General features: G+C 54.6%; 1 protein-coding gene across 14 annotated transcripts in view; it reads left to right on the top strand.

Moving 5' to 3' along the window:
* GRK4 (G protein-coupled receptor kinase 4) overlaps positions 1 to 12,036 on the top strand; it is a 95,146-nt gene extending 83,110 nt beyond the window's left edge. For 11 of the 14 annotated variants that reach the window (XM_053217693.1, XM_053217690.1, XM_053217695.1 and 8 more), the window contains 6 exons: positions 3,573 to 3,662; positions 4,632 to 4,840; positions 8,241 to 8,375; positions 10,209 to 10,346; positions 10,690 to 10,827; positions 11,882 to 12,036. In XM_053217693.1, the coding sequence (XP_053073668.1) occupies positions 3,573 to 3,662; positions 4,632 to 4,840; positions 8,241 to 8,375; positions 10,209 to 10,346; positions 10,690 to 10,827; positions 11,882 to 11,935 (764 nt within the window). In that variant the 3' untranslated portion in view covers positions 11,936 to 12,036. Of the gene's footprint in view, positions 1 to 3,572; positions 3,663 to 4,631; positions 4,841 to 4,926; positions 5,109 to 8,240; positions 8,376 to 10,208; positions 10,347 to 10,689; positions 10,828 to 11,881 lie in introns of those variants that run through there. The other 3 variants (XM_053217686.1, XR_008296449.1, XM_053217689.1) reach the window with 3 other exon arrangements.
* Positions 12,037 to 12,717: the final 681 nt, after the last annotated feature.

The raw sequence follows: 12,717 nt of genomic DNA, 5'->3' as shown, positions 1-12,717 counted from the left end.
TTCTTACAATGAGGTAAGCCAGAGAAAAAAATGTTAAGAAAATCCTAAGGAAAATACATTTATAGCCCTGTCCTATATTTAGAAAACCACACGCATGAGTGCGCCCGCGTAGTTCAAGGTCGTGTTGTTCGCAGCTCAATGGAGTTAAGGTCTTTAAAGATGTGATTAGAGTTGCCGGAAGCCACTGGGGAAAGTCCTGATTGAATCTGACTAGTGTTCCTGCAAGAGGAGGGGTTAAGACACGCATGCACGGGGTGGGGGACGCTGTCAAGACACAGGGCAAGAGCGGTCCTCTACACCCCGAGCGGAGAGGCCGCCCGCCCTCGGGCTCTTGGCCTGGGACTCCAGGCTCCAGGGCTGTGGGGAAGTAAATATCTTGCCGAAGGCCCCCAGCCTGTGGCACTTGGGTTATGGCCGCCCTGCCACACGAGTACACAGACATTTGTCCCGTAGAATTTCCTGTGTTCTGGACTTGGCTGGACTTCACATGTTTCCTACTGCCCTACTTTCCCTGGAAGCCAGTAGTTAGATCTGGAGGCTGGAATAGGTCCAGATTTGATTTTTGGTGAGCACACTGTGTGTGTAACTCCTGTGGTACTACATCAGGAGGCATATGATGCCTGAGCGTCTCTCTTTTTATGGTGTTCAGATTGATGAGTGCTCTCAGATGCTTTGTCAGCCTGATCCGTCCATTATTCGTTCCCCACCGGCGTTTCACTTAACAGCTTAATGATCGACATCAAGACCCATCATTTCTCCAGGATTGTACAATGGTGCTATTCTAATTCCATCACTCCTTTGGCACTTATCTGTTGAGATTCATCTGTAAAAAGGAACGTCGTTTACCTGTTTGTTCAGGAAAAGCGGGTGAAATACTTGAACACGTCTTTTATTTCCACTTTTCAGAGTACTGTGTTAGTTCTCTATCATTCTCCAAGGTGCTCATGAGGTTTTTGTTCTGTTTTGGTATCATTATGAACGTATGGATTTTAACATGTTGACATGGTTTCATCCATTCGAGTAATTATTCTTTTTGATGTTTTTTGTCCCATCTTCAGCCCGTGGATGCCCAGTAGCCTTTAATAACTTCCTTGTTTTCTGTTATTGTTTCTTATTAAAGATGTTCTAGGATTACCTTGCACGTGTGCTGACCAAGGCCTGGAATCAACTGTTTCTCTGAAGGGCCTTGGTCCTCTGTGTGGAAAGCAGCTCTGTGAGAGCACAGTGTGGGTGCTAAGATGTTCTTTGATGCCATGATGGTCATTCTTCCTAGAAAACATTGTTCTTGAAAACATTGTTTTAGAGGCGCCTCGGTGGCTCAGTCGGTTAAGCGTCCGACTCCGGCTCAGGTCATGATCTCACGGCTCCTGAGTTTGAGCCCCTCATCGGGCTGTGTGCCGACAGCTCAGAGCCTGGAGCCTGCTTCTGATTCTCTGTGTGTGTGTGTCTCTCTCTCCCTCAGAAATAAAATAAACATTAAAAAAACTTTTTTAAAACGTTGTTTTAAAAGAAAATATTCATCATGAATTCGTGTTGATATTTCCAATTCTCATTTAACTTCTTTGTTTCACATTTGGGTTTTTTAATCCTAATGCTGAAAATATTAGTTCCTAATGACATTCATATGATTAGAGTATTTCCCTCTTCTTTCTTTCTGTCTTTCTTTCTTTCTTTCTTTCTTTCTTTCTTTCTTTCTTTCTTTCCTTTTAAAAATATTTATTTTTGGCAGAGTGGTAGTGGGGGAGGGCAGAGAGAGGGGGACAGAGGATCCAAAGTGGGCTTTTCCCTGACAGGCTGACAGCAGTGGGCCTGGTGCAGGCCTTGAACTCACGCACCCGCAAAATAATGACCTGAACAAAAGTCGGATGCTCAGCCAACTGAGCCCCCCAGGCGCCCCCACTTTGCTTCTTTAATATGTAACATGGACCGCTCTACAACACCAAATAGAGACCTTGCTTACCCGCTTGTCCGCCTGCCTGTGGAGGGACCAGCAGGATCTGCCCGGTGCACACTGGTGGACAGCAGGCTGTTCCCCGTCTTCTGCTATTTCTACTGCATAAATTTGTCCACGTGCCATTTCCTGCCTTATCTAGTGTGTCCTTGGGATAGACTCCTGGGGGATGTGAGGCTGAAGGATGGGTTCACATGCAGTTGTACAGACGTTGCCAAATTCTTCGTGAGGGGGCTGTCCGTCTATGCTGGTCTGTGTGCCCGTTAGGAAGGTGTGTGTGCACCGGCTTCCCCGCGGTCTGCACAACAGGCCGTGTTCTCAAACACAGTTTGTCAGCAGTTTTGCTTTTCATGTCCCAGTTAAAAAAAAAAATCACTTTTTAAAAGAAAAGTAAGAAAGGTTACTTAAAATTTCACGACGTGCCAGTATTGTACTTAAACACAAAATACATAAAAGCTGCCTTATTGAGGAAATCTTTCTGTATGAAAGCAGGAAACTGAGACATGCTAATAAGTGGCAGAGCTGGGACTCACGTCTGGGCCGCGTGGCTCCAGAATCTGTGCCCACCAGCCTCCGGCCTCCCCCATGGTGGGCAGGGAATGATGTGACTCCTGGTGGCAGGCACGCTAAGGGAGAGTCATCTTTCCATGTAGAGCATAATGTGGACTGTTGTAAAATGGCCCCAGGGCCTTGAACAGTATGTTGTGTATTTTCAATGCTCAGCACACATTTATTGGTTGATTCACTCACTTCCTCAATAAATATTTATTGACCACCTACTATATGCAGACGCTGTGTCAGAAGCTGGGGACACCTGGTGAACATGGTGACCAGGGTGTCTGCCTCCAGGGCTGGTTTATCTTTCTAGACTCTGAAAAGAAAACTTTCTAGAAGTTGTTATTTTCATAAGGAATTTAATAACTACTTAAATCTTTCTACGTACAGGCATTAATACATAACATAGTCTTTAAAAAAATTAAAAAAAAATTTTTTTTAATGTTTATTTATTTCTGAGACAGAGAGAGAGAGAGACAGAGCATGAGTGGGGAGGGGCAGAGAGAGAGGGAGACACAGAATCCGAAACAGGCTCCAGTTCCGAGCTGTCGGCACAGAGCCCGACATGGGGCTTGAACCTACGGACCTGTGAGATCATGTCCTGAGCTGAAGTCGGACGCTTAACCGACTGAGCCACCCAGGCGCCCCCATAACAGTCTTTTAAATGAATTTCCTTGATTTTTATTTATTATTTTGCTATTACGATTTGTTCTTCAGAGAAAAACTCCTTATTCATCTGTTGTTGTCCCTGCATATAAGCTTCCTGGTGTTCTGATCAAAAGTGTTTATTTTCGATTGTGTAGTTCATGTACTATGCGTTACAGTTTTATTTATAGGATATAAAGTAATAAATGCAATGCTTCTGTATCATCAAGTGGTTGTAGTTAAAGGGCTTCCTGGTCAGTAGGCAGCTGTAAATCTGGTTTCCTGTTGTGTTAGTGGAACCACATACCGTCTTACGGAATGCGGAGAAGGTACACGTAATTTTAGGTTTTCCCCCATGGTTTTTTGCCGTTAATGTGTCGGCACACCCCGTGTGGTTTGTGTGATGTGCTTGAACACACAGGGCACATCCGGATCTCAGACCTGGGTTTAGCCGTGGAGGTCCCGGAGGGCCGGACCGTCCGAGGAAGAGTGGGGACCGTCGGCTACATGGGTATGTGAGGGGCCGCTTGGAGGGCCTCGCCCTCTCCCCAGGTGCTGCATGCCCAGAACACACCCGAGACCAGGTCCAGGCCGCCTGGAGGGGCACGGGCGCCAGGGCCGGGACTGCGGAGGGAGCCCTCCGTCTGCCCTCCTGTCTCACAGAGGCGGGGTGTGAGGCCTGCCGGGTCACACAGCTGAGGGAGGTCAGAATCGGGACAGGACGGGGCCCCCTCACTGCCACAGTCCCCACGCTGTGCCCTCTGGCCTCTCAGGCCCCTCGTGAATCCACCGTTCCCTGGTTTTTGCAAAGCCTCTGTGAGCGGGAGGCCCTGGCCTGGGGTCAGCTCCCAGCCCAGCAGTGCCAGCCTGACCCAGGGGTGGCCTCCAGCAGGAGGGACCCCGAGAGCCCCACGCCCCCACTGTGTGTGCTACCGCCTGCCGCGGGGTCTTCCCGTGTTGGGAATAGGCGGCCGATGCCCGTGGGGTGCCCATGGGCATGCTTCTGGGTGTCTGAGGGGTCGCGCTCCTCAGGAGCGGGGTCTTACCCGGAGCACCGCTTTCCCCGTGGCCCTTATTCTGTGGCTGTTCGTTCCACGCTCCGGGATCGTACAGACCGTGTCCAGTAACCGCTTTGTTGAAACATGAGTCCCACACCGTTGAGTCCACCACTCTGAAGCGGGTTTCAGCATGCTCACGGAGCTGTGCAACCACCACAGGGTGTTGCCCTCACCTCCAGAAAGAGACCCCGCGCCCATCAGCACCCCCTCCCGCCCCAGCCCCTGCAGACTGGTCTGTTCCGCCTGCTTCATGTGCGTGGAATCACATACTCTTGGGCCATGTGCGTCCGGCTTCTTTCCCTTAACACATTTCCGAGGTTCATGTTGTAGAAAATGTTAAATTTATAGTGTTTTATTTGTAAGTAATTGCAAGAAAATTTAAAACCAAAACTTAATTTACATTTCCTGTATTTGCTGTGTAGCTCCTGAAGTTATCAATAATGAAAACTATACATTTAGTCCTGATTGGTGGGGACTTGGCTGCCTGATATATGAAATGATTCAGGGACATTCTCCATTCAAAAAGTTCAAAGAGAAGGTCAAGCGACAGGAAGTCGAGCGCAGAGTGAAGAAGGACACAGAGGAGTACTCCAGGAAGTTTTCCGAGGACGCCAAGTCCGTCTGCAGGATGGTGGGTCGGGCTCCAGGGGGGCCGGGCTGGGAGACACCCTCTGCCTCATTGTAGTTGTTGCCACCAGCGCTGGGGACACCCAGCAGTCTCCGCGCCAGGCTGGCGCCACACGTCCTGCCCTTGCCCGGGGAAACAACGCGACTGGGCTTCAGCCAACGGGAGCAAAGCAGAGCAGTCATTGTTTGCTTTCTCCAAAGACGCACCTGACAGGGAAGGTGGGGCCAAGGTCATCATTTCCTGCAAAAGTAAAGACAAAGCAGCATCTTCGGTATCTTAGAAACAGTGAGGTTTTTCTGTCTTTTCATGTTTCTTTCCTCTTTAACTACTGCCAGGAATCATGGTCAAGCAGACACCTTGACCTGATGGCCTGCCACGTGCCTGCCACCTTCCTTGATGTGTGAAGGACCCTACGAGGCTGTGGGGTGGGGCGGAGGCCGAGGGGTGGCTGACTGATGGACAGTGGAATCGAAGTGGGTTATAGGAGGGTGAGGAAGAGGGGCTCAAGGGAAGGGGCAGAGTTGGCGGGCTCTAGGCAAGGTGGGGGCCCCGCTCGTTGGAGTCTGGTCCCTCCTTGCCAAAGTCAGAAAGTCTGGGGGAGCGTGTGGAGAGGACAGGAGGTCTGGCTGGTCACGAAGAGTCTAGGGAGAGAGAGTGGCAGGAATGGGGGGCGGAGGACCAGGTTGTTGGTGAGGAGGCCACAGAGAGGCCGGGCGTGGGTCCCCAAGTGGGTGTGGGACCAACAGCCGCTATACTGAGTAGATCAGTAACTTCAGTGAGTTGTCGGTGGCTGGAGAGTACCTGTTTTGTTTTCCCTCCCCTGTTGTTTCCATATATGATGTGACCAATGTTTGTGGCCTGTCACCAGACAGCGGAAGCAGGCTGGCCTTTCTCCCCGCCAGCTCATTCTGCTGGGAGCTGGCAGTGTTGGGTCAGCGCCTCCACGGTTAACAGCACTCTGGCCAAGCTGCTACTTGACCGAGTGCTTGTGATCTGCCAGGCACTGATAAGGGCGGTGGGAATGTAAAAGTACGGAGCTGGGAGAGCCTGCCGCCTAAGGAATGCACGCGTCGACCTAACGTGAAAAAGAACTGTAGTGGAAAAGCAGGATTTGACGGGTGCCGTCAACAAGGAAGAAACCAGGACTCAGGGCTTTTCAGGCTGCAGAAGTGCTGTTCTCTGCTAGGGGTGCCGGGGAGCAAGGCGGTGCCCGCGTGAGTGCCCGTGTTGGGGCTGGCAGCTCTGGCTTGGAGCTTGTGCCAGGGGCCACGTCTCCGCTCCCCGTGCCGGGTTTCCCTGCCGGCACCTCTGGTTTCTCGCCCCTAAGCTGTGGGTGGTGACGACCTCTCCTCCACAGGCTGGCCGGGAGGCGGTGCAGCTGTGCGTGTGCCGGGCCTGGCAACACAGATCGGCAGCGGCTGCTTCCTGGAGAGGGGGTTCAGTGCCAGCAAGCGAGGACCAGAGGAGGGGGCGTCTTGGGAGGCAAGGGGCAGTCGAGGGGGACGGCACCTCTGGGGACAGGGACTTGCCGGGGCGGGAGTGGTGCTGCAGGCTTCTGCGGGGCCCCTCGCCCTCTCTGCCTGCCCCCAGCACTCTGCACCTGTGACGAGCGCGTGACCCGGACTTGGTGTGAGGTCAGGGTGTTGCACTTGTGCTCGACAGAGCAGAAGGCAGGGAAGAGGAAACGCCGGCTGTTTACGGTGACTCAAGCAGGAGGTCAGAGTGGCGCCTGACACGTGGGCACCTTTCTGTAGTTTTCACAACTCTTTGACAGATTGTCTCATCTAATCTCATGGTGGATTTCTGGGGTATTTTCTTAGCCTCACAGTTGAAAAGTTAAGACTTTGATTTTCGTGATGTCCCATCGTCAACGGCCGTGGGCAGACTTGATCCCAACCGAGCTCTCTGACCACAAGTCCAAGGCCGCTGGATGGGTGTGTGTTGGCAACGGGCCGGATGGTGGAGTCACGGAGCCCTGAGACGTGGGGATTGTATCTGGCACCACAGTTAGTTTCCAGATCTGTTCCGAATTAACGAAGTGTGCGAGGGGTAGCTGCACTGAGTGAATCTTACTCAGCTGTCGCCCCGGCTGGGTGCTGGGGCCACAGCAGTGAGCGGGAGTCCCCCCCGGCCCTGGAGGCTTTGTTCCAAGCAGCTCCCCACGTGATGTGGTCACAGCAGTCGTGACAGGTATGCCGAGGGAGGTCTGAGGTGGGAAGCTGGAGCCTGAGAGAGCCAGGCCACGACTCTTCTAGACGGAGGGCACAGTGCACATGAGGGCCGTGGGTCTGCGGAGGTGAACGAGGTAGGCGTGCGTCGCACTGGGAGTTGATTTCTGTTCAGAAAAGTGGGTGCTGGCGGCGAGGCGAGGCCAAGGTCGGCAAACTTTCCTGTTTTTTGTTTTTGTAAATGTTTATTTATTTTTGAGAAAGAGACAGACAGACAGACTGTGAGCAGGGGAGGGGCAGAAAGAGAGGGAGACACAGAATCCAAGCAGGCTCCAGGCTCCGAGCTGTCAGCACAGAGCCTGACACGGGGCTCGAACTCACGCACCGTGAGATCGTGACCTGAGCTGAAGTCGGACGCTCAACCGACTGAGCCCCCCCAGGCGCCCCAGCAAACTTTCTTGTGAGGGGCCAGAGAGTAAAGGTGCCTGGGCCTCATAGGTCCCTCTCACAGCTGGTCCTTCACCGCTCCAGTGCAGAAGCGGCCCTGGGCCCAGCTCAGGTAACGGCCCGGCCGTGCTCTGATAAAACCTTAGGTACAAGCTCAGGGGCTCCCCAGGCCTGCTCTGCTGTGCTTTAGAGGCCCCGGCCTCCCATGTTGCTTTGAGCATCCCCAGCCTTACTGACTGATAGTAACCGTGGATGAACCTCTTTGAATTGGTGACGATGATGAGTGTGTGAGTAAGGAACACTTTAGGAAGAGGTGCTGCCTGATCACTTTAAGAACATACAATTTCTGGAACTAGGTTTGCCAAAATTCTGCCTCATCTGAGTTCCTCAGTGATCTAGTTAATGAATAAAGAACTTTCTGGTTATAAACATAACATAGCATTAAAATGGCATATCGGACGTTCTTGACGGTTTCTTTTCCTTTAAAAAAGCCCCTTAATTTTTCCATGGCTAAAATTCTTCCTCAAAGGTTTACTTAGCCCATGCTTTATTTGCTGGTGGCTCAAGGGTTATTTTATTAGCTTCCACTTTTTTTTGAAGCACCATGCATTCTAAAGTAGAGAAATCTGAATTAACGAGGTTTGGTTGAAACTTTGAAATTTGCGTAACTTTGTTTGGATGGAGGTGCTCTTTGCTACCCCTAATTCCCTGGTTCTTATTGCGGAGATTTTCTGAGTTCTCTCACGTCCCAGGAGCTTAACTTGACTTTGCTTCTGCCTCTGGCACAGTTACTCACCAAGAATCCCAGACAACGGCTGGGCTTCAGCGGTGGAGCAGCAGAAGTGAAGGGACACCCCGTGTTCAAGGACATTAACTTCAAGAAGCTGGAAGCAAATATGTTGGATCCCCCTTTCTGTCCTGATGTAAGTACGTTGTCTAGAGAGGAGCAGGGGGTCACGTGACCCAGTGATTTTGTTCCAGCAGATACAGAGTCACCTGGTGCAGCCCGGCTGTGCCCGGGGTGCCCCACCCTGGACCCCCTTCCCCAGCCCCCGCCACGCACCACACTGTCCTCATGGGCCCTCACAGGCCTTCGTGGCAGCTGAGCCTGGCCCTGCCCCACTCAGAACCTCAGCACCACCCCACAGCCTTCTCGGCGGGCCCGGCAAGGCCTTGCATGTTCCGGCGTCCCCTTTCTTGTGTCAGCGCGGGCACGCCTGCCTCTTTAGTCTGGGAAGCACTTGCCCTGTATGCATCTCCCAGTTCCTGGCTCCACACCGGCAGCCCTGGAGGTCCCCTGAGCCTCCTCGTGAGTCTCCTCGTGAGCCTGCGGCGGGGGCCGCGCCCAGAGCCCGGTTTGCAGCCACGCCTGTGGGAACACCAGGCAGTGAGCCCCTGTGGATGGAAGTGTGAACGAATGAGCAGCAAGCAGTCCGGACTCTCTCCTGAACTGCCTGCTGCAGGCACAGCACAGACCTGTGAAGAGGAGAGAGTTCTGCAGGGTGTGATTCAGGGCTTAGGGTGTTTATTCCGTACTCCAGTGCGTTATCTGGTGCCTCCCTCCTTTGAATTAGCTCACGAGCTACAGATCCATGGGGTGCCTGCTACCCGCAGGACACAGATCTCGGGATTGAGGCCACAGGGAGAACAGGAAAGCCAGGTCTCGCTGCCGTGGAGCTCGATCCAGCCTGTGGACATAGGCAGGGAGGCAGGTCGACAGGTTACAAACCGGCAACCTTTGCTACAACTGGCCAACCCCCTGGCTAGTGATTGTGTGCCGCAGGGACTTGAGACGGGCCGTCGGTCGGGAGGAGCAGGGAAGGCAGGCGGTCTTCTCCGGGGAGGGGCGGGAATGCCCTTGCCACACCGGCGAGCCTGGGGCAGGCCCTGGCGGGTCCCGGCTCCGGGGCTGTTCTGCGTGTTCTGCTGAACGTAACCAGAGGAGCCTGTGGGGGCCACTTGACAGGAGAGTCCGGTGGCAGTGGGGTAGGCAGTTTTGTCTACTGGGGGGGGGGGGGTGGCAGGACGGGGCTCTGGGCCTTTGGCCTCTCGTGGACTGCTTCCTGAGTGTGGCCACCATTTGCTCACTTCCCCCGCTGTGTGGGGACTGAACGGATAGCACTGCTCTGACGTGTGCTGACCGGCAACCTATGGAATGTCACTTCTTTGGGCAGGTTCCGGCACGTGGGCAGGACATTTCTCAGAACTGTCAGTGCCTCTTGCACTATCACGGTTTGGTCTGTAGCTGCCGATGCCTTATTTCCAGAAGCACATGCTGCACGGAGGAGGCAGCGGCCCAGGCTTGGCCCCGCCCTGCTTGCTTGATCCTCAGGGCAGCCGGCCTGGGCTCCTGTCCCAGAGGAGGGGTCGGCTCCCGACCACTAGATGACCTCTGACAGCAGGTGGGGAGGCGGGACCTGCTGTTTTCCACTGAGACTTTGCAGAGGGCGTTTCACGTGAAGGAGGCCGAGGGTTGGAGGCACAGGTGGGACTCCGCCCTGCCCTTCCTCATCCCTGCCTCTGCCCGTAACCCACCTTCCACTGCAGAAAAGAGGAGGGCGGGGGCCTCAGGAGGTTTGCGGGCCAGAGGGCATCCGCAGGGCCTGCGACTGAGGAGACTTCCCTGGAGAAGGGAAAGGCTTCAGATACGGTGTGAATGGGTCCATTTCATATGCGTCGTGTTCTTAGTAATTAAGGAAACTAAGATTGATTCCAGTCATCTCAGAGGCCAACGCCTTTTTGTTCTTTGCACACAGCCGAAGGCAGTGTATTGTAAGGATGTCGTGGATATCGACCAGTTCTCCACGGTGAGGGGAGTCTACCTGGACACCACAGATGATACTTTCTACAGCCAATTTGCCACAGGCTCTGTCTCCATCCCCTGGCAGAACGAGGTACTGCGGGTTTCTACGGGGTACGATGCCAGGAGGAAACGCGTGCGCGCGCGTGTGCTTGGAGGTAACATTATGCACAGGAAGGGGATAGTTGTCCACGATGGGTCTCACTTCGAAAGCGGGCCTGGCTGCTGCCCAGCGCCCACGGTACTGGCCTGCTCTGGGGGTGCGCTCAGGGAGAGGAGGAGGAGGCCGGGGCAGGGACCCCGAGAAGGAGTCAGCAAGCAGGAAAGAGGACGGGAATGGGGGTGGCCCCGGAGTGCTGGGCACGGTTGCCGGGGGGGGGGGGGGGGGGATTTGGCCAACTGACCTCGCGGTGTCCCCCACTTCTCTGCGGATGCAGATGATCGAATCGGGTTGTTTTAAGGACATCAACGAAAGTGACACTGGAGAATATGTGGCACTGGATCTACAAGAGACACTGTGCCACCCAGTTCCCAAACCAAAGAGAGGCTTCTTCTATAGACTCCTCAGAAGAGGGGTAAGAACAAAAAGCATGTTGTTATTTTGGATTCTTAAAAAATGTGACGTGTTAAAAGCAAAGAAACATAATTTAAGTGCTCTGGCAATGTGGTGCTATTTGAGCCCCACGGGGGCTCAAAAACCCTCACAAGGGCGTTTGCTGTTGGTACGAAGACTGTCCTGATCCAAAAAGGAAAAGGGCTTACCTGCCTCCGAAGCAGATCCCTCTCTCAGTGACAAGGCACTTAAGCGTGCTCCGAAATCGGTGTCGTGGAGAACAGTCGGGAAACGGTATACGCCGTGTAGATTACTCCGTGCCCGTTCTGACTTCACAGCCGCTCCCTCGCTAGCCTGCTTTCACGGAGAACCTGGAGGAGTGGTTCGGAGACACTTCGCGGGCCGTATCTAGAAACGTTTCCTCCTAGTGCGGTCCTCCTTGGACTAGCGGCTTATCCTGCTTGGTGCCCTGTCCGTTCTCGAAGGCCTCGTTCAGAGCTTGTCCACCAACATTCGAGTCCATCTTTGTTCAGTGTGAAAAACACGCCTTGGGTGGGAAAGGTCTGTCGGGCATGTCCACCATGACCACACTCCCTTGGAGAACGGGGGCCAGGCGTGCGTTAGCACGGTCGGTCTGTCCATGCGCAGGAAGTCGTGTCTGGACACGCTCCACACGCAGGCCTGAGCCAAGGCGAGCAGGTTGCCGGGCAGGGACACCTGCAGCTGTGGTGTCCTGGTGCGGGAGGGGCCGCTCTGCGCCACCCGGTGCTCGCAGGGGGAGCCCGGGCCCTGTTTCCTTCCTTGCAGGCCCAGCTCAGGGTTGAGGAATTGCAATTGGGTGTGTGACAGAGAAAGCGAATCTGAGACGCTGTGTGTGTGTGTGTGTGTGTGTGTGTGTGTGTGTGTGTGTGTGTGAACTGAGCAGCTTCCCTACCGTGAGGTGATGAGAGGAAGTGTGAAACTCAGCCCTAACGTTGGTCCCCCTCCCCGCGGTTGTAAAGTTGCGCGTCCAGCACGGGAGAGCTGAGCCAGCCGAGCGGGTAAGAGATTGACCCGGCCACTCTGCCGTGTTGCAGGGCTGCATTAGCGGTGTCCCCAGCGACAAGGAAGAGCTGCCCTCAGTGGTGTGACCACTCACTGCAGAGCCGGGCCCCAGCGCCCAGGAGCACGAGCGTGGTGTTTGACCCCATCTGTGAACAGCAATAAACATGTGACACCTCGTAAAATGAGAGCCTCATGAGTCTGCAGACGTCTCTATATTCATACGTGAATCACCTTGTCACCAAAGCCGGGTTGAAGACGAAGGCCCTTGTGGACCACCTGGATGCTGAGACCCCCCAGGGGTGGACCTGTGCCACGGAGAGGGGAGAGGGGAGGGCTTGGGCATCCGCCCACCAGTGTCCCGGGCTGAGGGTCCTGTTCCTCAGCCCGGAGTGCCCTCCGGTGTCATTGAGGGGGAGCACAGGCCGGCCCCGCCTTCCCCAGGGCCCCAGCGTCACAAAGCCTTCGCCCGCTTGCATTCAGGCTGACATCTGCACCTTAGTCACCAAGATTCTCCCGCCAGGGCGTGTCTCCGCCTGTGTGCCCGTCCTTGTGGCTGCTGTGCACCTTCCAGGGGTGTTTCCAGCACCCTGAGGCCAGGGCGTGGCTGGCAGCGGTGACTCACCCAACCGGGGCAGCCCCAGTGAGTCTCTGGGACTGCGGGGCTCCCCGGCCTGACGCACAGGTGGGAGGTGGTCGTGGGCGAGGAGCCCCCTTCCAAGCGCTGGTTGGCGCCTAGCCGGCAGGAGCCCCCAGAATTCTGAGGTCAGTAACTCTCCTTCAGCCCCTGCTGCCCAGAGAAGAAGGCGGAGCCCCAAACCTCAGGTGGAAACGTGGGCTCTGTTGCCCGGGGAGGGGCGCTCACACCCAC

The sequence above is a fragment of the Acinonyx jubatus genome, chromosome B1, assembly GCF_027475565.1.
Source record: "Acinonyx jubatus isolate Ajub_Pintada_27869175 chromosome B1, VMU_Ajub_asm_v1.0, whole genome shotgun sequence".
In the NCBI taxonomy this organism is placed as follows: domain Eukaryota; kingdom Metazoa; phylum Chordata; class Mammalia; order Carnivora; family Felidae; genus Acinonyx; species Acinonyx jubatus.
Note: the sequence above shows the minus strand (reverse complement) of the source record. Positions and strands in the feature narration are given on the sequence as shown.